General features: G+C 41.6%; 2 protein-coding genes across 5 annotated transcripts in view; one reads left to right on the plus strand and one right to left on the minus strand.

Annotated features, from left to right (window-relative positions):
- NUP153 (nucleoporin 153) overlaps nt 1-3,778 on the plus strand; it is a 72,537-nt gene extending 68,759 nt beyond the window's left edge. For 2 of the 3 annotated variants that reach the window (XM_053246437.1, XM_053246435.1), the window contains exons 21-22: nt 1,355-1,508; nt 2,678-3,778. In XM_053246437.1, coding sequence (XP_053102412.1) covers nt 1,355-1,508; nt 2,678-2,756 — 233 coding nt within the window. In that variant the 3' untranslated portion in view covers nt 2,757-3,778. The remainder of the gene's footprint in view (nt 1-1,354; nt 1,509-2,677) is intronic. The other variant, XM_053246436.1, reaches the window with a different exon arrangement.
- Nucleotides 1-25,492, minus strand: part of FAM8A1 (family with sequence similarity 8 member A1) — a 31,805-nt gene that overhangs the window by 5,629 nt on the left and 684 nt on the right. Inside the window, exons 2-5 of one of the 2 annotated variants that reach the window (XM_053246450.1) lie at nt 19,353-19,473; nt 16,878-17,001; nt 16,294-16,433; nt 8,213-11,980 (exon numbers count right to left, since the gene is read on the minus strand). In XM_053246450.1, the coding sequence (XP_053102425.1) occupies nt 11,836-11,980; nt 16,294-16,433; nt 16,878-17,001; nt 19,353-19,473 (530 nt within the window). In that variant the 3' untranslated portion in view covers nt 8,213-11,835. Of the gene's footprint in view, nt 1-8,212; nt 11,981-16,293; nt 16,434-16,877; nt 17,002-19,352; nt 19,474-25,492 lie in introns of those variants that run through there. The other variant, XM_053246451.1, reaches the window with a different exon arrangement.

The following is a 25,492-nucleotide window of genomic DNA, read 5'->3' on the forward strand; positions in this document are numbered from 1 at the left end:
CTGGGTATTCAAGTGAATTTAAATAAATCCATTCTCAGTCCCACTCCTTCAGGTCCAAATCCCCCAAGTCCATCCAGCACCTCTTGGGCCTGATGGCATTGTGCACTCAGACTATTCGTTATTCCAGACAGACAGCAACATCCTCTACCCACCTCCTTATTAAGAGAGCTCTCTAATCACCCCCGTTGTGAAGATATTGGATCACCATTAAGGTAAACAGGTTCTCGCCTGTAATTTTTTTATCTTTTGATAATCCGATATCATTCAGAACACCCACTCAGCCTCACTGCTTTTTGGATGTACCTACTGCACTTACCTTGATCATTTTGTGAAGTCCATTCTGCACTGCGGACATTCAGGAATTGAGCTGGGAAGCGAAGATACTTCACACCCAAAGGGTGGAGCCTCAGAAAGCTATGAGGAGCTTGAAATTAAACTTGTAAAAGAATATTCTTTGATACATTTAATAGAATGGGTAGAATATTTCTCCAAAATATTTTCTCGTATGATAAATAATGTAAGATAATATTGTTTTATATGAAATCCTTCTGTGGGGACTATTGCGAAGGTGCAAAGCCCACGTTGTGAATGATACCAGGTCACCAAAAGATCAAAAATTACAGGTGAGCAACCTGTTTTTCTAATAGGTAGGCCTATTAGAAAAGGAATAGTCTGCATATTCCTTTCCAAAAAACAAGCAAAAAACTTAAAGCAGTTTATATGGCAGAAGGAGTGGAGGGAGAGAGAATGGTTCCCTGTCTCAAAGAGGCTCTAATCAGGTGGATTTTATATAATCACAGTTTAAATCACTAGTCAGTAAAACTAGATTTAAATCATGGGGTTTTTTGGTGTTTTTTTTACATAAAGACTCATTCTTGCTGATATAATCTTAGTATTTGCAACCAGGTGAAGGTTTCATTTTTGGTCCTCTTCTAGATAGAACAATTGCCCAAAATGATCTTACAGAAACCTCTGGAAGAGCATGACATTGTGAATGGATTAATGGAATTCGTTTACCAAAAATTTTAAACATTGCATATATACAGCTTCATGCTACATAATTAAAAACTAATCCTTATTTCATGATGAATAACCTTTGGACTATAATGTATCTTAAATAGAAAACTATCTTTTTCCCCTCAAAAAGCATTTCCTTTTATTAAAAAATCTGATTTAAAATATTAAAATCCCATTTTTTGATTTTTTTTAAACCATTGATTTTTATCCACCCTGCCTCTAATCACCTATTCAGTGGTTCTTGAGAGAGTATGTTTCACAGAAGTCCATTAATTTTTGTACAAGGAAATACTTCTCACTTTAAAAAAGGTAAATCTCATGGTGTTCCTCTTTTTAGGTCCTGTGTTCCAGTTTGGAGGTAGTACTGCTAATTTCAACTTTGCAAGCAACAATCCAGGAGTATTTACCTTTGGTGCAAATCCTGGTGCACCAGCGCAGCCTACAGGCTCTTCAGGATTTGCATTCCCCCAGCCTTCATCATTTAACATGGGGTAAGAAGGGCGTTCAGGACTTTTTATAGGCATACAGTCGCTGCCTTTCTTCCAGGCACATGTTGCAAGGGTTAATTTCCAGTAATATGCTTAGGGGCGATAGTACGCCTCTGAACAGCAGTGTCTAGGCAAAACATGTACTTTGGTATAAATCTAAATGTTGTTACAATTGTTGCAACGTTGAGTTTTTGAGCATAATCATGATGTAGTATTTGAGACTAATGGCATTAAGCATTTCACATCTATTGTATGTGTATTGCTATCTTTGATAGGGATGTATGAACCCATTCGGGGTCGAACTGAACCCCCCCCCCCCGGTTCAGTCTGGACCCGGACCGGAAACCATCCCCTGCCCCGAAGTTCAGGGGATTTGTGATCTTTAAATACTTTTTAAAAAAAATTTAAATGTTTAACCTTTCCCCCCCCTTGAGGGAGTTCCTGGAGGCGGCGGCTCTGTTGCCAGATTTGGCTTTTTTAAAGCCAAATTTTGGGTTACAGCCCATTTGACTCACGTGTATACCCCTGAGGTTCTGGCCACCCTGGGGGGGGGGGTCCATAGAGGTTCCCCCTCCCCTCGCCGGCCTTCTAAATCACCCCCTCACCTGGGCCACACAGAGGCCATGTGCACAGGCACCCAGCCCCCAACATGGTCGCTGGCTGAAGGCCAAAAACCAGCCGAAAAGCACCTGAAACAGGCGAGGGGGTGATTTAGAAGGCGGGCAGGGGGAGGGGGAACCTCCGCGGACCTCCCTGCCATCTCCAGGAACTCCCCCGAGGGGAGTAAAAGCTAATAAATAAATAAATAAATATTTTTTTGGAAGAATCTAAAGATCGCGAACACCCCAAACTGGGCGGGGGTGGGGGTTCGAGGGGGTGTCGGACCGAACTGGCCCGGTTGGGTTCGAGGCCGATCCGGCCTCGAACCAAACCAGGCCAGCCAGTTCATGCACATCCCTAATCCTTGAAACTGAAGTTCAGATTGAGGCTTTTTAAACTGGAAGTCATAATCTCTAGAAAATGTCTTAAGAGGCTTTCATCAGAATGTTCCAGATCACCTTTTGCGGGGGAGGGGGGCAGTGTATTTTTTCATGTTTGTGCCACAGTAAGAGCTTTCAGGCATATAATTCTTGGTTCCTTACTCTGATTGTTTTTTTTTTCCCCTTCCAAAGCAGGAATAATGGGAAAAATGTTTTCTCCGCATCTGGATCTGGTCGGAAGATAAAGACTGCTGTTAGACGTAGAAAATAAATATTAATGATTGTTAACAGACAGCCACTCTCTTACTACGGCTGGTTGCCCTGCATTGTTCAATTACTGAATTGTACCTCATGCTGGGTTTAGCTGAAGCCAGGTCTGCCTAAACTCTGCTCGCTTTCCCCTCTTCCTCTTTAGGTTTTTTTTTAAAAAAAAAATAATAATTAGAATTGGTGGCAGGGAGGCTCTAGGGCAAAACTACTATAGAATCCAGCAGTTTTTCTTCACTGACTTGGCATGGTCTGGCTATAGATATACATATAGCCTGCACAGCGAATGGCTTCGTATAATACCTCTGTTTGCACCACTTTGTGCGCTCATCTGCGTTTACTGACACCTCGAAATTGTAATTATATCAGTAAGGGGAGTCTGTATAGAGTAGAGAATGTGTATAATGAATGATTTCTATGCGGAGTTTGTGCTGGTGTACGTGTGAAGTGAGCGAGCTGCGTGTATTGTGCACTAAAATTTTCTGATAGAGGAAGAATGATTAAAAGACGGTCCATGCTGAGGACTAGTTAGATTAGTAGTACTTCATTTAATAATTAGATGCTCTTTCTATTTTCATTCTTACAGCTCCTTATCACCTGTCTCGCCTTTTCATTATTTTATTATAAGAACGAACATGTAAATACAATTCCGTTTCTCTATGTACTACTTTGGCATAACAAATCTGTGAACTTGAAATTTTAATTTTGTGTGTTATGGCAAATTTTTGTTTAGTATTGTCTCAGATTTTATTATGTAAATCTCATTATTCAAAGTTGCCTAAATCCATTAAAGACCTTTAAAATTGGGAATTCTTAAAGTGAGTTTATTGGCTTTTCTGATCCATTTTTGTTTGGACCAAAAACCAGTATTGTACAAAGTGTTAAGTATATATTTTTATATTTACGGAAATGGACTCTGGTGACTTTGGATAATAAGGAAAAGTTTAATATTAAAGCCATGTTTATTACAGTATAATTAACATGTTAAACCATGGGATAAATGCCATCAATAAAAATTATGAAATACGTTTGTGTAAATTTTAATGAACGTGCATGTGGTGGTATCTGAAACACTATATAAGATAAAATGTTCTCAGTTAAGAGGGTATATATGTCTTATATTATACTTTCATTTAACCAATGCTGAGCAGTCGAGATTGAATGTGTATTCTATGCTATTGGGACTTCCCTAAGAAGTGCCTAGCTTTTCCAGCCAGAGGGCTGAATACAGTTGCCTGGAACATTGGGCTGCACTTAACTTGCACTTAACTCTGAAACTTCTTTTAAATCATTATAAATACATATAAACAAGGGGCAACAATATATTGATTGAAATAAATTACTGCTTAAAACCCAGCAGCAATTGAGAAATGGGTTACTATAAGTGGGTAACTTATTTGGTAACCTCCGGGCAGCCCTACATATGAGTCTCTACCTTCATGGAGCAAGTTTTGGAAAGTTTAGAACACTATTCAGAGAGCTAGCATGTATCCCTCCCTCTCTTTTGAAGGTAGCTCTTTTTAGAATTTAGGTGCATGCTTTAAGGGGTGAGGGGAGTTCCTTCCTGCACAGTTCTCTTCTGCCCACATTAATAGCAGCTAAGAGAACGTTCTCCATCATTCTTTGCCCTAGTTCTCTGCTGCTTCTCTAGAGCAGTGTTTCTCAACCACCGGTCCCTGGACCGCTGCCGGTCCCCAAAGGGTTGAGTGCCGGTCCCTGACTGGGAGTCAACCCCTCCTCAACTGAAATCAAGGCACTCACTTCCTCAATTTTGCACATGGCACGGAAGAGGAAGAGTATCACGGAGGCATGGGACCCTTCTTGTGCCTTGCTTCCACGTGCTGCTGAGATCTTCCTACAGCTATCTTATTCCCTATCTTTACAGCTTCAAACTGTATGCGGTGCAGGGGCATGGAGGAAAAAGTATGGCAGTGGGCGCCACTTGAAGGGCTGCTGGTTCTTGCACGCTCATTGTTTGCAGCCAAAGGTTGGTTGATTGAAACCCAGCTGCCTGTTGTGGTCGAGGCGCCTTGAGAGGGGACGCTGTTTCCCTCTTGCATCAGTGGGGCTTGCTTGTATGTTGTTTTCATTGGCCCCATGTAGCTTTTGAATTTTTCTAATGGCCCAACATCCCCTCTCCATTGAGTAATCACAAGCACCTCCACTCCAGACATACGGGAGACAAATGTGTTCACCCAGGCTTTTAGATTCAGGGGTTCTCAACCTTGGGTACCCAGACGTTGGTGGACTTCTACTCCCATAATCCCCAGCCATAATGGCCAAATGCCATTGTTGTTGGGGGTTATAGGAGTTTAACTGAGGGACCCAAGGTTAAGAACCCCTAATATTCCATGTTTGCAAAAGATTCCAAATTTAATTATTTTAATGCTTATATTATTTTCATTCTAAACTGCCCAGAGATGCAAGTTTTGGGCAGTATAGAAGTCTGAGAGATAGATAGATAGATAGACTTGAAACCCCTTTACTAACTGCTGGTCCGGGAAACTGCGCATGAAGAATGTAGCGGTCCTTGAAACTCTGCACGAAGAATTTAGCGGTCCTTGACTCCAAAAAGTTTGAGAAACACTGCTCTAGAGGCCTTGAGGAACTCTATGTTATTTTTCAGTAAACCATTTGCATGTAAAAGTAAGCAAATGAATGACAATTTTACTGCCATTTCATATCATGAAATAGTGGGATGCATGTACTTGAGACAGTTCATGGCCTTCCTTTAGACAAAAAGAATAGGGCACTTCTGTGCTCTGCAACCTTAAATGGCTGTACACGTTCCTCTGCCCTCTCACAGTCCTCACAGGAGAGGTCAGTGTTTACAGTCGGATGAGTTCCTACCAGCATTTTCTTTTTGCATTCACACTTTCCAGAGGACTAAACTGTACCAATTTGTTTTAATCGGTGAAAATAAAGGGATGAGCATTGTGGGAGAGAAGGGAATAGAAAGCCCTTCCTGAGAGACCAGCCAATTGTAGCTTGGTTACTTTATTCCATAGAATTGCCTTTGCTATGTGCACAGACCCATGGAGGTTTTCCTTTCATGGTTGCTTGCATGAGCCAGGAATTGGCCTTTATGTATATGGTAGTGAAAAGACTGTTGAATTTCTTGGGGAGGTGGGTGAACAATAACTCCAATCGTTTGCCTCCTGCCTCACCTACCCTGATGGCTTTCCTGAGCACTGGCTCCTCCCAGGCATGGTGGGCTCCGAGCGCTCCGAGTCATCTACACCTGGCAAGAGAAGAGAAACCCAGGCTGCTCCAAGCAGTGTGCAGAGGACCTGCCTTTACTGGTGACTTACACCTTGCCTCACTTGCATTGCAGCCTCATCTCAATTTCTGACAGACATGAAAATATTGGCGTATGGGAAATATTGGTTCCTAATGGGCTGACAGAAATATGTCCTCCTCGCATAACAGGAGGGGCAGTTTCCCCCAATTTCCTCTGCTGCTCCCATTAATATCCCTCAAGATCTCCCAATTTTCAGGGGCAGTAGAAGGAAGCAAATTGCTCTTCCCCCTTGTATCAGTGGAAAGTATTGATGCCTTAAACTAGGATTAAATAGTTTTATCTTGGGCAGTAAAAGCACTATTGATAAATACCATACCCATCCCACAGCCTGTTCTCTTCCAGACTGAAGAGCACAAGGAAAGCTGTGCCAGCTGTAGAGGTGGCTGAGAGGTTATCTTGGGTGTTCCCGCTTCAGTTGTTCACAAGCATGGTACAGAAAGCACAACTGTTAGTACAGTGATGCTTGAGGTGCCTACCACTGAACCTCCAGCCCACCAGTGGTGATGGCAACATGCACCTCTTGACACCCCAGGTGAAGACTAGGTTCCTGAGGACAATAGCTTTGGGATTTTCCTACAGTAGTGTACATTTCCCACAAGGAAACAGAATACAGGTGGACTCCGTTATCTGCGGGGGTTCAGTTCCTGCCAATATATGTGGATAACGAGACCTTAAATCAATGGCAATTGGGGGGGTTATATTCCTGGAGGACAGAAAAAGGGCAAAAATTGAATAAAAAGCAGAAATAAGTCAACTAAAGAACCATGTTATATTCTCCAGCTGTCCAGCAATGCTCTCCCAAACTCCGAATTCCACTGGTTTTCTGTGGGGTGTTTTTGCCTCTCAAAACTAAGCCACAAAATAGTTTCTTGAGCAAAATGGTGGCTAGAAAAGAGTTCTGAGGTCATTTCTGGCCACCTAGGAAGCGCAGATACACAGATCTTAACCCGTTTTGCATCCATGTATACTGAGATCAAGTCTACATTGCCTGGCCGTGAAACCACGGGTTTTGGGACCATGTGTGATGAGGTCCACCTGTACTGTATACGGTACTCAGTACTGTATTTTAAACAATGTCAGCACCCTCTTTGTGTCTCTGTCCCCATGAAATTCCTCTATACTTTGTGGCATTCCTCTTGCTTGGGTATGAGAGTTGGGAGCTCTAAGAAGGGTGAGTGACAAGCTTGATAAGGGAGAGAAACCTTGGACCTCACCTGCACTAAACATGAATTGAGAAAGAAGTGTGTGGTATTCTTTGAGTTGTGTTTCTAAAGGCAGAAGGTAGCCTCCAGAGGAAGAGTAGTAGTAAATTTTGTTTGTTAGCCACCCCTTAACAAATTGTTCTCTGGGTGGTTCACAACACAGCATTAAAACATTTTTTAAAAAAACTTTAAATCACAACAGACCAAAAGGGGATAAATAAATACAATACAAAGCTATTTAAAAACTTGGAAAAAATCAATTTAAAAAACAAAATTTATTTTGAGTAAGTTCTGTCTCACTCTGAATGCTGCTCCACGTCTAGTTTCATGCTTTCCAATAATACATGGTGGCAGCATATAAGATTGTAGTGCCAAGTTAGGGATCATAATCAGAGAGCAGCTTTAGTTTGGTTTAGAGAGCAGCTACCATTGTGCAGGCTTGTAGTTAAGCCCCTGAAATTTATTCTCACATTTTTGCACCCACCAGCTTTAGGGGCATTGCAGGGAGGTCATTTTTATTTTATTTTGCTGCATTTTTGTGACTGTTTCAGTGGTGCTTGAAGTGCTGATAATGTTCCTAGCAGCCAGCTCCGATCTTCCTACTTCTTAAAAAATTCTACAATGTACCAGAAAATGGGGACCTTCTAGGCCTCTTTAGACCACCTGGCCAAGAGCTGTTACTTATACAAAAGAAAAGAGTGGTATTTTTTAGTGTCATGTAGAGTTCAGCTTTGAGGAATGCTGCTTTGTAGGATGCATGAGAGCTTGGGATGTGCCCAGAAAGTTGTGCCATAGAGCAGAACACTTTTTGTTACCATAGGTGATTATCACAGATTATAAAATCTTTTTAAACTAGTCAGTAAGCTTTTGTCCCTGTGACAGGAAATACTGGTTAATGGCAAAACTGAAGCTTTGTTCAAAAAGCTAGCTTCTGACAGTTTTAAATAAATACAGGAATTCTTGTGGATGTAGACTTTTTATTGAGAAATGCTTACAAATTAGTTTGTATTTAAATATTTCCAAAGTGGTATTTGCAAATAGCTGGTTCGTAGTGTGAAATCGAGTGAGCAAAGCCGGAAGGCATTTCAACATAGCTTAAAAAGAACAAAACCAACTTGTATTCGAGCTACATATACATCAATATATATATAAAGGAAGCACATTGTTTTATAAAGCTGCAATATTAAAACAATTTTAGTCAAATACAATTTATGAACTTGGTTCTCCCAGTTTTTTGTTTTGTCTACTTGAAGTTGTTGTATTAATATAGGTGCATCTATTTGGACCAGTGTCAGCTGTTGAGAGGAAGTTGTATTGTTGAACACTTCCATAAATTAACCTAATTTGTACACAGAGTAGAGGAGAAAATAACCATGTAGTCAACTGATTTAAATGATGATCTAATTGCTCTTTATACAGGTGTCTACCACCACAACCACTGCAGTGTTTATTGCCAAAAGTCTTAATAAAGCCATTTGTGTTTAGATTCTACAAGCAGTCATATCTAAACTAACAAAATATTAACTAAAAAGATGTCATGAAAGCTGTAGAAATATACCTTTCAATTGTCATGGAAACCTATGTGCAAAATTTGCTTTACAAAGCTTAATAATACTTGGTGGCAGGGGAAGGGGTGTTGGGGGGAGAGTGGAGGCATAGAAGCCTGAGATTCTGAAAGCTGAAATCCAGTTACTAATCGGATATAAACTTCTTCTGTGATATGAACTTAAAATCTTAATACTTCCTTTCATTTGTCTACTTTAGCGATTCCCCAAGTTTCTGATAGCTCAAGTACACTTTGCACAGAGGAGCCCTTGTCTCTGCAGGAGTCTCTGTTGTGGGTGAGGACAGGTAGTTCTCCAATGTTTCAGCTGCAGGAGAGATGCAGTAGAATTGGTCATTCCTCACAGAGGCCAATTTGAAGGAAGTGAAGTCAGAGCAGAAATAATCCAGTCACATGATAGTCTCCTTTTATGACTGGGCTCACAGAGCTTTAGTTACTTGCTGACCAGTTATAATCATTGAAGGCAGACTTTATGTTCTGAGTAGTGGTTAGTAATCAGATCTTTATCATAACACACACATGGGGTGAGCCTCCCAGCTCCCAGAGGTGCACATTCTTCTAGGTCTCTCATCTCATCAATACACTACCCATATCCATGCTACCAGAAACTCTAGTAAGTAGCAAGATATATATCAGTAGTAGTAATCTGCAGCCTGAAGATTTAACTTCCCTCAACTTCCGCTTTATTTTCAGAATAGAGGAAAGGAAAAGTCAAGGTAAACTCTTTTGCATGTGGAGCATATTTTCAGGCAGAAGTGATGTATTTACTCCTCTAAGAATCCCTTATATCTCATACATTGACCACTGAGAACAAAAGAGTTGTGGAACTTGTGGCAGGCAGAAACTGGCTTTTTGCCTCTCTCAAAATGGAGCTGATGATTTCCCACCCCCTAATTTCTTGTCTAATTAGAAGAACGTTGCTGGTATTCTGTGACAGCCATTAGAAAGTCACTCTGGTCTTGTGGTAGCAAGCATGACTTGTCCCCCTAGCTAAGCAGGGTCTGCCCTGGTTACATTTGAATGGGAGACCACATGTAAGCACTATAAGATATTCCCTTTAGGGGATGGAGCCACTCTGGGAAGAGCAGAAGGTTTCAAGTTCCCTCCCTGGCTTCTCCAAGATAAGGCTGAGAGAGATTCCTGCCTGCAACCTTGGGGAAGCCGCTGCCAGTCTGTGTAGACAGTACTGAGCTAGATGGACCAAGGGTCTGACTCAGTATATGGCAGCTTCCTATGTTTCTATCTGCAGTTTGTTGAGACCTTTGCTTAGGTACACATACAAGAATGTATTTCAAACCACCATTATACATCCATTCCTAAATGAACCCATGGCTCAGTTTTGGCCTTTCTTGAGTGGGATATTTTAAGAACCTAAAATTCCAGTGTATTATACTAGAGGGTTTTTTGGTAAATGTGTTTTCATACCTGTATATTATAACACCACACTGGGGTTTTTTTGGCATAAATTAGTTCCCTATATTAACTTGAAACAATACAGTAGGAATCTTTCTAGTTATAGAGTAGTATTTAATCCTACAGGACTAATGGAGAACTTTAATAGTTTAAGAAGCATGTCAAGTGTCATCAAGCCCAAGAAAAAGGGGATACTGATGTGTAAGCTATTCACCTAATTGTTGTATATGCAAAAACAATCATGCAAAATGTTAAGTTTAAGTTATCCAGACACACAACCAGATATGTGAACGTTTACCTTTTTATAGATTTGTTTTTCAAACACCCTGTACAAATTTCTTCTGTTACTTTGGTGACAGGTTTTTTTAAGAGCAGTTCTTAAATTACAGTATGGTGCAAAAGGCTATGTATAAAACTTGTTTTGGCTCAAATTCAACGTGGAAGTATACTAATATTTCAGAAGTATAAGAGAACCCCACTATTCACAGGGGTTTTGTTCCGTGGGGGAGCCACATATACCAAATCTGCAAACAACGGCATTAGAGCAATGGGAATTGGGGGGCTAGGTTCCCAGGTGCAAGAGCAGGTTTTTTTGCCCCCAAATCGCTTCCAAATGACCCCCTGAAGTGCCCAACCATACTGCAAACTACACTACCGTGCCAAAACCTGGCCATAAATCAACTAAAAATCGCAGGTTTTGCCCTGGTTTCAGCCATACCGGCTCCCAATAACTCCAGCAATCAAAATGGCATCCAGAAATTCCTTCCAAGGACATTTCCAGCCACCCCTGACCTGCAGATACATTATTAACCCTCCCCGCTATACTGAGGTTGGGTACTAATTACCCGACCGCGGATACGCGAATGCTGGACCTGTGAATAGCGAGGTCCTCCTGTATTTGTAGTAGTTTGTTTCCTGTGCATCTTACAAGAAATTGTTGTCTCTATGAGAGTCTGTGGAATGAGGGGAGGGGGAGAGAGAAATCAAATGCTTTCTTCTCCATTTACCAAAAGCAATATTAACTTGTACTTTGTTTCCATTTAATACTACTGCCAAAGCTTGCAAATTTACAAATTCACTCATACCAAAATTACTTGCCCTCCACAATAATTTGACATGTTTAGTAATTGGTATAGTATTGAAGATATCATGCAAGATGTTAACACTATGTTTACAGAAAATTTGAATATGAAAATACAATGCTTGTGTTTCAGTGGTTCATGATAAGGCTTTTTATAAAGTGGTAAACCCTTAGTAGTCTACCAAAATAGGAATCTACAACTGCTTGTAGCACTGTTTCCCTCACAGGCATTAATCCCTTTGATTACCTCCTGTAATAAGTGTGGGCATTCATCAAGAGTCTACATTTTGGTATAGGATCCAAACTGTCAAGCTAGAGACAGTCTTATTGCAACGTGACAATGTCTTCAGTTTTCTTGCTCAGTTCAAATACTCTCAAACCAGTGCCATTCTTCCTTCACTGTTTTTGGCACTGCTGCAAGGGGGAAATTTTCAGTATATCATTGGCACTGTTCTGGAGAGACATTCAGTCCAACAAGGTGTAATCAGCTAGTATCAACAAAAAAGTCTGATTCCTCAGGTATCATCTGATACCATTTCTTTTTACCACAATTGTCCCTGCAACAATATCATAGGCTGTTCGGTTATGCTGAAAGAACAGCAGAGTAATGAATGCAGGGAAAAAAGAAGCAATAGAAAAATTCTTGATCAATGCTCGTATTGTAGATCTGGAAGGAGAAAGAAAATAGCATCTCTGAAGTATATCCAGCAATTAGTAACAGAGCAATGTACAATGGCTTAGCACTGACATACCAAAATAAAATTATAGTTACAGGTGGACCTTGTCATCTGTGTTTCACGTATCTGTTGGGCTATGGAGACCCAACCTCATTACTTGTGGATCTGAAAGAGTTAAAGTTCACCTAGCCACAGTTCCTGGGTGGCTGGAAATGACCTCAGATCATTTCTGGCCACCATTGTGCTAGAAGAAGCCACTTTGTAGCTCTGTTCAACCCCCAACTCCGCCATGATTTCACAGAAAACTGGTGGATGTGGGCATTTTGGAAGGCATTGCTGGACACCTGCAAAGCATGGCATGGTACTTTAATTCACTTATTTCTGCTTTTTGGGGTGCATTTTTTAACCTCCATGAACCTAACCCCCAATTCCTATTGACGTCAGGTCTCGTTATCTGCTGAAATTGGCAGGAATGGAAACCCCATGGATAATGAGGTCCACCAGTATTCTCAGAACTGAGACATGCCCCATTTTCTAGACTCAACACAATATCAGAAATTGGCACAAAGACATTTTGATTACCATCGGTTAGGTATAATTTTGTTGATATTTATATTTGGGCTCTGAATAAAGTTGTGAAGACCATTCCTAGGTTACACTATTTGCTCACTTGCACAGCTCATGAAATCATTCTGCACTTTGCACCTGGAAGACAGTAGTAATGTTAAGGCTTCAGAGGAGCTTCAGCTGCATAGATTCTGCTTTAGGACTAGCACTGCCTACTTGCTACCTGCTCAACCTATTCAAATAGATATCTTAATAAAGAGATCTATTTTCCTAGAAATAGAACAGTATCCAAAATGCAACTAGCTGTCTTGAGAATGGTAAGATTTTCATACCAAATGAGTCCAATAACTCAGGGAGAACTGGTTTCCATATCATTTCAGAACCTAGTAGAGAGTTACTTATTTATTTTCCTAGTCCTTTCAAGCCACTGATGAGTTTTAGTGCTGTTTTTATTTACTTTTATTTTTTTTAAGGCAGAGACAGTGTCTCCTCAACCCATGCCTCTACCAATCTTCCATTCATAGGCAGCAGTGGAGAAGATTATTTTGGGGATTTTCAGGAGCAAGGCCAGTGTTTACCTATGGCACCAGCAGCACTGCTTCCAGTACAGTACTACCCAATTTGTTTTGGTCCAGTGGTTAATTCATTCATCACAACTCTAGATGACAACACAGCATCATGCAGAGGGATCTTCTGGGTAGAAAAAAATTGTAGCTAGCCCCTGCCCCATGGAGAACAGCTGCCACCACAATGAAACCGGCAGCAGTAGAAGTTGAGTCAGGGTGGTTTGTAAAGCCCCTTTGCCTACCTTACCCCCAAATTTCAAAACAAATTCTTTTATGAGACTTTCCTCTCAGTTCTAATTTGGTTTTAATCAGGTGTGTTTATTGTTGTATTCACATTTTTTTAAAAATTTAAAGAGAAGCTTTCAATCTTTTCCTCTGGTATGTGATGGAGGGGGAGAGGCAAGACTGAGGGACAGCAGACTTGCCCACAGTGATCTAAACCATGGTTTAGTTTGTCTGAACAGGCCACTCACATCCTGGTTGGAAGGCAGACAGGGATACTTGAGCCAGCTGTAGAATATTCCTTTATACACAGACCTTGAAGTGACAGTAAATTGTAATGCAGTGTGGCTTTAATAACTGTGTTAATGCAGCTCAATTACCAGTTGAACGGTAGCTATTTTCTAGGGAAAGCTGAAGGTAGGATATTTTAAACAACTGCAAATGCAATGCAACAGATGGAGTAGGAACATGTTATAATACAAAGCCCTCTATAACTTAGGCTGCAGGTATCCGGAGAAGTCCTTTTCTTCACATGACAGTAAATAGCTAATACAGAATTCATCTGAATGGCCAGAACAATTTCTTAAATATGGAACAATAAGAGCAACCCGAAAGTCATTATAAAGTTTACAATATAGTAAAATATGAGTAATTGATTCAACCACTTTATTGCCACATGGACAAAAATGTGCTGAATAAGGGACTCTTTTTTTTTTTAATACCTGCCCTCCAATAACACAGATTGAAGTGCACTGAAACAAGCTAAAGAGAATATTATCCTATATTTAGGAACTATGAGTGAATTTAAATATCTGGCAGGTGAAACCTGAAATAACTGAAGACCATAAACAGATCTATCAGACAAATGAGTATGTTCTTCTTGATAAGCCACATCCAGTATCCTCTGCTTGAGAGCAAGCTTAGCTCACTAACAGCCCCAATCCAATAATAGGGTAGGAGAAAAACCAAAACTATGTAATTTAGCCTCAACAGAGGATCTCCAATTAGAGTGAAAACAATCTGATAACAATGGGGGATTAGGCCTTTAGGAAAGAGATGAAGTTTTAACCAAAAATTACAGATTAACCTCCAGGCTCTGACTCCCACCCTGACTCCAAACATTAACAGCATTAGATACACACGGGCAGTGTCCCCTCTAACAGGGATTCCAAGATGCTGTTGACTACAACTCTCATAACCCCCAAGCAAAAGCCACTGAAGCTGGGGATTCTGGGAGTTGTAATCAACAACATCTGGGAATCCCTGTTAGAGGGAACATTGCACACCAAGCACCTGGAACAAACTCCTCAAAAATTCTGACTGAATAACTTCAAGAGATGCCAGGTCCTGAATTCCATAGACCAACTGAGCAAGAGCCTTAGTTTCATACAGTCTAACCATGGCAGGGATAAATTGTCCTTCTTTAGATCTATAAAAAGCCAAAATGCCTAAGGAGCACACAAAAGGATAATTTTGGGGAGTGAAATTCTAATTTGTTTAAATGTTCAACAACAGTATTTATATAATTAAGAGGGGAGCTAAAATGCACCCCTGCTTAACTCCTCTATCAGTGGGAACTGATTTAGATAAACCAACAGAAGTGGATCTAACCTTTAGACGAGCATTATCATATAGTTAAGCAAGATCAATAGTAGATGCATTAAGACTACTCTATAAAATCTCTTGGGAAATTGCATCAAATGCAAAATGGAAATCCACAAAAGCAGCATATAAAGCCAAACGTGGATTGAGAGTGTATTTTTCTGCCAAATGCTGAAGTAGCAAACACTGTTCTAAGAGAGAACGACCAGACCTGAAACCAGCTATAATTTCCTCTGACTCGAGCCAATGGAAAGAGAGAATAATTCAGTGCTGTTCAATAAGTTTTTGTGCAAGCACTAGAGGAAGATTTCTGGCAGTGCAGAGCCACAGTCATGTGCACTCTAATTCAACAGCTTTCAACTTCTTTTCTTGATTCCCAGTTGAAGACAATCACTTATTTATCTAACATATTTATATACTGCCCCACTACTGAAGTCGCTAGGTGGTTTATCCCCATGACCAAAAAGAATAATTGCTTTTTATAAAATCATGGTAGAGCAATACATGCTATTAAAACTACTTAACATGTAACTAATACATTAGCCAGGGTTTCTCAACCCGTGGTACTCCAGATGTTCCTGAACTACAACTCCCAGTACCCCAGCTACAATTTATTGTGGCTGGAGATGATGGGTGTTCAGCAACATCTGGAGTATCACCAGTGGAGAACCTTGCATTAGACAAAAATGTAGCTTATAAGATGTTCTAGATACAGTATAAAAGATCATCAGGCTTATCTTCACATTCCTAATGATGGGTCATAAGAGTTATTTAGTAAGGGACTCAATGCCTAATGCCTCATGGTTGCAGCCTGTACTTGAAAAATCACTGCTCTAGTGGGCCATATACAGATTTTGAAAAGAGTTTTTAAAAGCTCTCCCACAAACTAAGGAACTCCTTTGGCTCTGGAGTTACTTTTGCCAAACACATCTACAAATGGAAACAGCCCTTCTGCGAGTAGAAGAGAGAACCCCTTTTTAAAAAGCCATTGTTAATGTATTATCTACCCCAGGAATAGAAATATGGAAGAGTGGATTATAAGTTTCTGAAATAATGTGTAAGAAGAGTGTTAAATTAATGGTCATTTGTCCAGTTCTTCCAATTCACTATCTGGCATTTCAAGAGCTGCAATTGTTTTAATAGTACTTTATGAATACATTTTTTCAGTTTTCTAATTGTGCTTTGAGACTTGCATGAAATGAAATTCCCGAGCCCCATTCATGGCAGTTAATCCATGCTTTCCAGAGCAAAAAACTTCAATGTACATACAGTACTACTAGAAAGGCGTTGATAAACTACTAATTGTAGTTTATAAAAACTACTAACTTTTAAAAGAAGTTACTTACGTTGTCATGCTCACATTAGAGGATGGAATCACTAACACACGACTTGGTGCAATAAGTACAGATGTATCACATGTTACAACTCGAAGGCCAAGCAGAAATTTTCCAGGGGTTGCTCCACCTGCTCCCCAAATACAAATAATCTGTGGGGGAAGGCCATTCTAAGTCAGTTTCTTCTTGAGGTGTTTGGATTGTATCTCAGACATACATATTTACAGCTATCTCATGTAATCAGATGCATTAGCGGGCTAGCAGGGAAACTTGCTCTCTGGTGATCTGATGACACACCTATGAAGAATCAAGCATGTTTTTTATCTATTTAGCCATATGCTAGATTCTGTTTCTTGATCATTCTAGAATGTAACCTTGGAAACTTGCTCTTATAGAGAGGATAATCAGATGTGAATTATCTGAATGCTTTCCTCAAATGCAATTTGTGTTATGTTAATCAATTTCATTTCATACTGATCATCAAGTTAACTAAAATTGAGAAAATAGAACAGGCCACTACTTAGTATGCCCTTAGCTTAAGCAAAATCCTTTCAAAAGCAGATGTCCCACAAACTGTACAGTTAGGGCTTACGTACCTCATAGAAGCAGACTAACAGTCTGTAGACAAGAGCTACTATCATCATCTTCTGCAGGTCTTCCATGGAGGTGTCCTCATCTATTTCCTCTATGATGTAGTGCATGGCAAACTTGGAGATATCTCTGCACCAAAAATTTCATTTTAATAAACAGTAACATTCCTTAGACATTTATTTATTTTATTGTTAAATTTCTATACTGCCTTTCATTAAAACAATCTCAAGGTGGTTCACACAAAAGTTAACAAGAGTACGAAAGTTACGCAATTAAAATAACAGCAAGAGTAAAAAAAATACAGATCTGATTAAAAGATTAAAAAACAAGACTTCTGACAGAGGATACACAATACAATATATATTCCTTTATTCAGTGGACTTTCCTGACAGAGCATTCTACATTCAGTTCACAGAATTCACTATTAATACATCTCTTTATCACCCTTCTACCTTATATAGGTACTCAGGGCAGTTAATAAAATAAGCATTAGAGAGAAAACAGAGTACAGTGAACTATGTTAATTTGTATTTAGATTTTAACCAATCCCAGGTATATTTCTGATTCTATGTCTAGAAAGTACTGAGAGCAGGAGAGGTACAGAAAGTGCCCAGTTTGAATATTGCCAGCCTTTGTCCTGAATTCACTGGGTGACTTCAAGCAAGCCAAGCCTTTTCTATTTCAGTCCTACATTTGCAATATGGCAATAGCAATACTCATCAAACTTACAGGGGTATAGTAAGGATTACAGTATTGTAGTATATGTGAACACTTGAAAGTATATACAAAAGCTATGGAATAATCAATCAACCTGGGTAAAAGAGAAGAGTTTACATCCAGGCTAGTACTGCGCTATAAGAACATAAGGACTGCCCTGCTGGATCAGGCCCAAGACCTTTCTAGTCCAGCATCCTGTTTCACACAGTGGCCCATCAGATGCCTCTGGGGAGCCCACAGGCAAGAGTATAATGCTAGCATGATGCTGTGCTAGTGCAATGATGTTGCATGATGAAAGGAAAAATCTGTTCTTGCACTAGTGAAAGTTGACAACACATTACACAGTAAGGCTAGTCACATGACAGGGAGGAGGGACTGTACATAACTTACCCCCATCACCACCAGCTGATCGAGGTAAAGCTGCTGGGAGCACAGACTGTACTCCCAGACGATCTGCACTGCTGTATGCAGCGCAGATCTCCAGAGGCTGGGATGAGCGCCCCATCCTCCACATATCCCACAATGCACCGCACGCGGGACATGGTACATTGGGGGACATCTTCATGAGATGGGTGCTTTAGGCACCCATCTCTGTGTGCGCTCAGGTTGCAAACAGCTTGAGCACCACACAACCCCAGCACCAGAGTTAAGGGTGCCCTTGTGCCCTTAACCTCGATAAAAGGCTGGGGTAAAAAGCTAGGTCAGGTGGGCGGGCAGTGCTAGGATCCACACGGATCCCGTCGCTGAACACAAGCAGCCTAACCCAGGCTAGGCCTGCTCATGAGAACAGCCTTAACAAGTTGTACAGTACCTTATGCAACTAGTAGGTATCCTGCACTTGTGCAACATCACAGAGCACTGCAACTTTGTGCAGCTCTGCAGACTACTGAAGTGTATGCAACTTCTTTCATTGTGTTAGTACAACTCTAGTCTGAATGTCAGCCAACATTCTGCATCAACCAATGCAGTCCTGGAGCATTACCAAAAGATGTAAAGTTAATATGTTTGTATGGGAATCTATTCATAAAATATTCATCTCTCTTTATATAGAAATATAAAATACATAGAATTTATATAGAAATTCTATGATCCTTTATTATTAATTAATTCTAATCACCTACACCTAAAAACTGTATTGCTGCTGAATCAATGATTATAGCAAGTACTATATTTGTTTAGCCTCAAAACATGATTCCAGTACATACACACACACACACACACACACACACACACACACACACACACACACACCCTCCAGCACAAACATTGAGGAATAGGTATGCCAATTTGAGAGTTGCCTAGATTTATGCTTCTACAGAATATACAAAGCCAAGAAGCTGAACACCTTGTGCATTCCTTTCCCTACACATATAGGCCTAGTTCTTGCAGAGGTTATACTCACATCTGCATTTGGGCTGAACCACTCTCAGCAGCAGCTTGGGGATCCCATGGTAGAATGCTCCTCCACAGAAAAGCATTCCTGCACTTAAGCTGCAAATCCTAACCATGCTTACTAGGGAGTATGCCTTACGGGACACAAGTACACATTGTTTATGCTGTTAGAAAACGAAAAGTTGGGGAGAGAGATTCTAGCCTAGCTTTCTTCTGGGCGTTCTGGTTTAGGGATTGTTTGTGGCCCAAAAGAGCATTAAGTCATGCAAGTCTCCACCTGTAGTCCAAAACAGTGAGAACTAGGCCATGGTTAAAAAGCTGAGGAGTAAAAATGATTACAGTTTCATGATGTATTGTACAGTATAACTTACTTTATTCCGCTGAGGTGCATAATACTCAAAACAATGGTTGCTTTAATAAAGAAAAGAATAAAGAAGTCCACCATCTCCGCTATAAATCTGTGAGCCAAGGAGGGGATAGTAAATTCACGACCTGTTTGAGAGATTATTCAACATTATAATTACTTTGTGCAGGACACACAGCTTGCAAAAGAGTGTGATATGCATTTTTGATAGTAGTTTCACAAGCTGATATACATAACTAGAAATTATATCAGGCTCAGGAAATCCACTAGTCATCTGTGGTGAGTGAAAAATGATGCCCAAGTGGGAAAAAAGCCTGACCAGTAATGTACCAACATAGCTCAATGAGTAAAATGTTTGTCTGGCTGGTGAGCAGAGCCAACATTTCTTGATGAGGCAGAATGGAGATTTCATCATCACCTGGAATTAATTATGTGAAAAAAATTGCACAATCCTGTTCCTCCACAGGCAGAGAGCAAGATGCAAAGGGCATCTACGTGGGTCTGCATTACTCCCTCTCTTCCTATGCAATCCTGTCCTGGCAGCAGGCGTGCTCCAACACATCTGGGTCTTATCATGCCTCACTTGAAGCACCTAATAACTCTTTCCTCCCCAGGCATAGTGCTGCTGCTGCTCCATAAATGCCAGTGGAGGACCCTGGTGAAAGCCTTGTCGGTTGCAATGCACTAGACCAGCGGTGATGCACTTGTTGGCAAAACCGCATGGTGCTGAGAAGGCAGTTATGATACAAGCCTATGTAGAGCTCCACATTCTTCACATTCATTTGTTTGTTTGTTTGACATATTTTTATACCACCCAAAACTTACGTCTCTGGGCAGTTTACAACAAGATAAAAACATTAACACATTAGTTAAAAACAAAAACCAGAAATTTAAAGCACAACAATTTGAAATTTTTAAAAACAATATTCTAAAACAACATTAAAAACAATCAAACAGTATCAGTTAAAAGCCTGGGTGAACAGATGTGTCTTTAAAGACTTTTTAAAAATTGTCAGAGATGGGGAGGCTCTTATTTCACTAGGGAGCTCATTCCAAAGCCTTGGGGCAGCAACGGAGAAGGCCCATCCCTGAGTAGCCACCAAACGAGCCGGTGGCAAATGCAGACGGACCTCTTGTGATGATCTCAATGGGCAGTGGGATTCATAATGAAGAAGACATTCTCTTAAATACCCAGAGCCCAAGCTGTTTAGGGCTTTATAGGTTATATAACTAACACCTTGTATTTTGCCCGGAAACATGTCAGCAGCCAGTGTAACTCCTTCAATACAGGAGTAATATGGTCTCTTCTAGATGACCCAGAGACCAACCTGGCTGCCGCATTCTGAACCAACTGTAGTTTCCGGACTACGTACAAGGGCAGCCCTACATAGAGCACATTACAGTAATCCAGTCTGGAGGTTACCAGCAGATAGATGACCTCAAAACAGTGATACATCTCAAGAAACAGACGCAGCTGGCATATCAGCCGAAGCTGATAGAAGGCATCTCTGGCTACTGCCTCAACCTGGGACACCAGGGAGAGACATAGATCCAGAAGCACCCCCAGACTGTGTGCCTGTTTCTTCTGGGGAATTGTGACCCCATCCAGAACAGGCAGATCAAAATCGTCTCCCGAGTTTCGACCGCGCACAATGAGTACCTCCATCTTTTCTGGATTCAGTCTCAGTTTGTTATCCCTCATCTAGCCCATTACCGACTCCAGACAGGCATTTAGGGAAGTTATGCCCTCTCCCAATGATGCTGACATGGATAAATAGATTTGGGTGTCATCAGCCTACCGATAACACGTTGGAGAAGGGGCACATACTAGCCCTCTCACAACCCTGAACAACTCTGCCGGATGTGAACTTGCGGATGCAATATGGGCAGAAAAGAATCGCTTCTTTGCTGCACGTTTCGCCTGAGCATGGATCTTCAAATGAGCTCTATGTCGCAATCTGTTGGATTCAAGCCAAGTCCTTCTCCACTTGCTCTCCAATCATCTACCTCGCCGCTTCAGCCCCCATAGTTCTTCCGTATACCAAGGGGCCAGTTCTGAAGTGGGTCGGAGAGGACGCTTAGGAGCAATCATGTCTACTGCCCTGGTGAGTTTGCTGTTCCAATTCTCCACCAGGGCATCAACAGGATCACCAGCAGAGCCAACACTAAATCCCTCCAAGGCTTCTTGAAATCCTATTGGATCCAATAACCTTCTTGGGCAGACCATCCTAATAGGTCCCTCGCCCCTGCGAAGATGGGAAGTGATTGTGAGTCCAACCTTAACCAGATGGTGGTCCGTCCATGACAATGGGGAAATGACAGGATTCCCCACCCACAGAACACCCCCCTGATCAGAGTGAAAGACCAAATCATTTTATTAGCACATAATAAAGATTAGCACTACCAGGTTGTCTGTGGCAAGCAACAACTGCCTGCAAGTGACCAGATGTTTCCTTGTCACTGTGAGGAAACAGCCACATACAGAGAGAGAAAGTGTTCATTTGTGATTTATAGTGTAAGAGCAAGTGGCATAGAAAGAACATAAGAACAAGTCAAGAGTCCTGCTACATCACACCAAGGGTCCATCTAGTCCAGTATTCCATTTCCAACAGTAGCCAACCAAATACCTCTGGGAAGCCCACAACTGGGACACAAAAGTAACAGCCTTCCCATGTTCCTTCCACCTATCCTCCATATGTCTAATTCCCTTTAATAAGAACAAAGGAGGAGAAGCAATGTGGCAGATGGTCTTCCTGAAAAACAGGTAGCTCAACTGTAACTTTTTATCTCTTAGTGATCTGGTATCATTCACAGTGGGCTTTGTGCCCATGCAACAGTCCCTTCAGTAGATTTCAAACTTTTCATAGCACTCTGAAGCTCTGACCCTTGTGCGTGGAGTGCACTCATTAATCCTGGTGCCAGAGCGCTCAGTCTCTCAGTTCCTGAATGGCCGCTGTGCAGAATGGACTTTACAAGGTAAGTAAAGTAAGAGTCGTAGGTACATCCGAAAGAGTGGGGTGGCTTGGTAGGTGTTGTGAATGATACCGGATCACCAAAAGATCAAGAGTTACAGGTGAGCAACTGATTTCTCTTAATGGTGATCCAGTATCCTTCACAACCTGGGTGCATAGGGAGCTCTCATCAAAGGAGGAGGGTCTGAGGATGTAAACTATAAAACTAAGTACAGGCCATCCAAACCCAGCCTCAGTCTGTGGTCAATACCATCAATTTTTTCTTTGAGGAACCGAACACGAGGAGCGAAAACTGAGGGAACAATTCATGATGGTGGTTGAAAAGGAAGACACACTAAGCACTCTGGTGCCAAGAGTAACAAGCATGCTCCACGTGCGAGGGACAGAGCTTCAGAGCACTATGAAAAGCTTGGAATCTACTGAAGGGACTATTGCTAAGGTGCAAAGCCTACGTTGTGAAGGATACCGGATTAACATTAAGATGTTATTTACTGACTTGCATAAACTAGATGCAGTATGCTATGACTATCAAAGACTGGTAGAAAGTAGCACAAAACCTTTAGTGGTATTTCATGATCTCCCAGAATTTAGGATATAAAAGACTGGTTATCAATATTTAGCATCAGAAAAGAACTAAAGGTATGAAAGTATTACAAGAAAAGCGTATCGGATGTTAGGTGTGATGCTCCTGCTGCTATAAGTCTTACTACCGTATGCAAATACCAGCTATTATATAGCATATCAAGTCTGTGTATAGCCCAACTATATGCATGAGCTACTGTTTAATGTAAGTGACTTATCAGGTATTTACATAAGTGGTACTCTCAGGTACTCATGAGTATCAAAAACTTGTAAAAGAGTACCCCAAACATTAAAAAAAAAAAAGGATCAAATGAGTACCTTCTGGGGCTGCCTCGCTAGTCTGCCCCCTCCTCCCGCCTGTCACCCTTGCTGCCACTCCCTCGCTGCGGCTTCTGACCTGCTGCCCTCACCACCACTTCATCATTGCCACTTGCTCTCCTGCAGAAATGAACAGAGTGCTTCCCCTTCTGAGTGGCTGAAGAGCTGCTGGGAATGGACAGCACGCAGTCCATTCCCAGCAGCTCTCTGGCCACTCAGAAGACGAAAGGCCCCATTCCTGTCTGCAGATATTTCCACTTCTGAGAGGCGCAGAGAGCTACTGACAAGCAACAGCGAGGGCAGCAGGAGCAGTGGCAAGGGCAGCAGGAGCTGCCCATGGGGAGCAAAGGGCTGTGGTGAATCTTTGCAAAGGTTTGTCGATTATATAGCACTCTCTGTGCACTCTGAAAATACTCGTTCAAAAGAAATCCTTGAATTTCAATGTTCAGGGACTGATCTTCAAAATATATTTTAAGAGGAAGGGCTGACCCCATTCTATATCAGTAATGCTTTAATTCTTTTTAAAGTGTTTCTACAGTAATTACCAATATTTTGATGCAGTAAGCAGCAGCAGCTAATAACAACTGTACAGATTGACAACTGTGACTTTCCTAGAAGTATCTGGCTAACCAGCTAGTGAAATCAGGATGTTGGACTTTCTTACATTCCTATTTTAAATTTTTAAAGCAGACCAAACCAAGATAATATTACCAGTACAGAGTTCTTCAGGGATACTGCTGCTCACAACTCAAGTGCAAAGAACTTTAAATGTGAAGGGTTATGAGTGAAATTAAACTGGAGTAGGGAAGGGACTAGGCTAGGGAAAAGATTTAAATATATTTCTCTGTTGTCTCTGTGAGCCGCCAGTCTAACTACAAATGTGAATACTAAATAAGGCAAGGCACATTTTGGAAGGAAACCCCTGCTAACTTGGCAAAGAGACACATAAGTCCGTCCGTCCGTTCGTTCGTTCATTTGATTGATTTATATACCACCCTTCCAAAATGGCTCAGGGCGGTTCACAGCATGATAAAAATAATTAAAACAAATTAACAATTAAAATCAAACTATTAAAGCACAATAAAACCAATAATACAGCTAAATGCCCTGAAAATCAGGGCAACAATTTAAAACAGTTAATCATTTAAAACCCTGGAAGACCAGGCCAAATAGATAGGTTTTAAGGGCTCTCCTGAAGGACGGCAATGATCTCAAATAACAAATTTCTGCCGGGAGTGCATTCCACAGCCCAGGAGCAGCTACAGAGAAGGCCCGCCTCTGCGTCGCCACCAGACGAACTGGTGGTAACTGGAGATGGACCTCCTCAGATGATCTTAAGGTGCAGTGGGGATCATGTAAAAGAAGGCGCTCTCTTAGATAACTCGGACCTAAGCTGTTCAGGGCTTTAAACGTAATAACCAGCACTTTGTATTTTGCCCGGAAACATGCCAGTGTAGTCTCCCCGATCCTCGGGTCTCCCTGATCCTAGTCCAGCACTCTAACCAATACACCACACTGGCTCTCTGATTTGAGGTAGAAGGAGCAGAAATCAAACTCCTCACAACCCGGGATAGCTCCGCTGAACGCGAACCTGAAGCCGCAATTAGCGCAAACCAAAAGCTCTTTTTTGCTGCACGAACCGCAACCGCATAGCTCTTCAAATGGGTCACATGCTGTATCCTGTCAGATTCGAACCGAGTTCTCCTCCACTTGCGCTCTAGTCATCTACCCAACATGGTGATTCTATTTAGCAGGGGGAGAGTAACTGGCCGTATCCACCCCCAGCACAGCATCCCTCCAGTGGCTGTTGCTAGTGTCTATCTTATGTTTCTTTTTAGATTGTGACCCCTTTGGGGACAGGGAGCCATCTTATGTATTTATTATTTCTCTGTGTAAACTGCCCTGAGCCATTTTTGGAAGGGCAGTATAGAAATCAAATGAATGAATAAATGACAAATAAATCAAACAGCAGCAGCAGAGTTTATTATATCTGCAAATTAGCCTTCGGTAGGCGGACTCCACCCCTCCAACTTGGACTACAATCCCCTCAGGCTCAGCTCATCCATCCTGCATTGAGCAAACCCAGCATCCCTTGCGCCGCTCCTTCGCACCCCATCTCCAGAGTCCGGCATCCCTCCCCAGCACTTCATCATCCCTACAGCATCCCCCCTGTTGTCGCCGGAGCGGCCCTCCCCGCCCCCCCGCCCCGCAGGCCTGCCCCCTCGCTCCTTCCCTTCTAGAGGCGCTTTCCTCTCCCCGCCCCGGCGGCCAATGA

The sequence above is a fragment of the Hemicordylus capensis genome, chromosome 4 (genome assembly GCF_027244095.1).
Source record: "Hemicordylus capensis ecotype Gifberg chromosome 4, rHemCap1.1.pri, whole genome shotgun sequence".
NCBI classification, from domain to species: Eukaryota; Metazoa; Chordata; class Lepidosauria; order Squamata; family Cordylidae; genus Hemicordylus; species Hemicordylus capensis.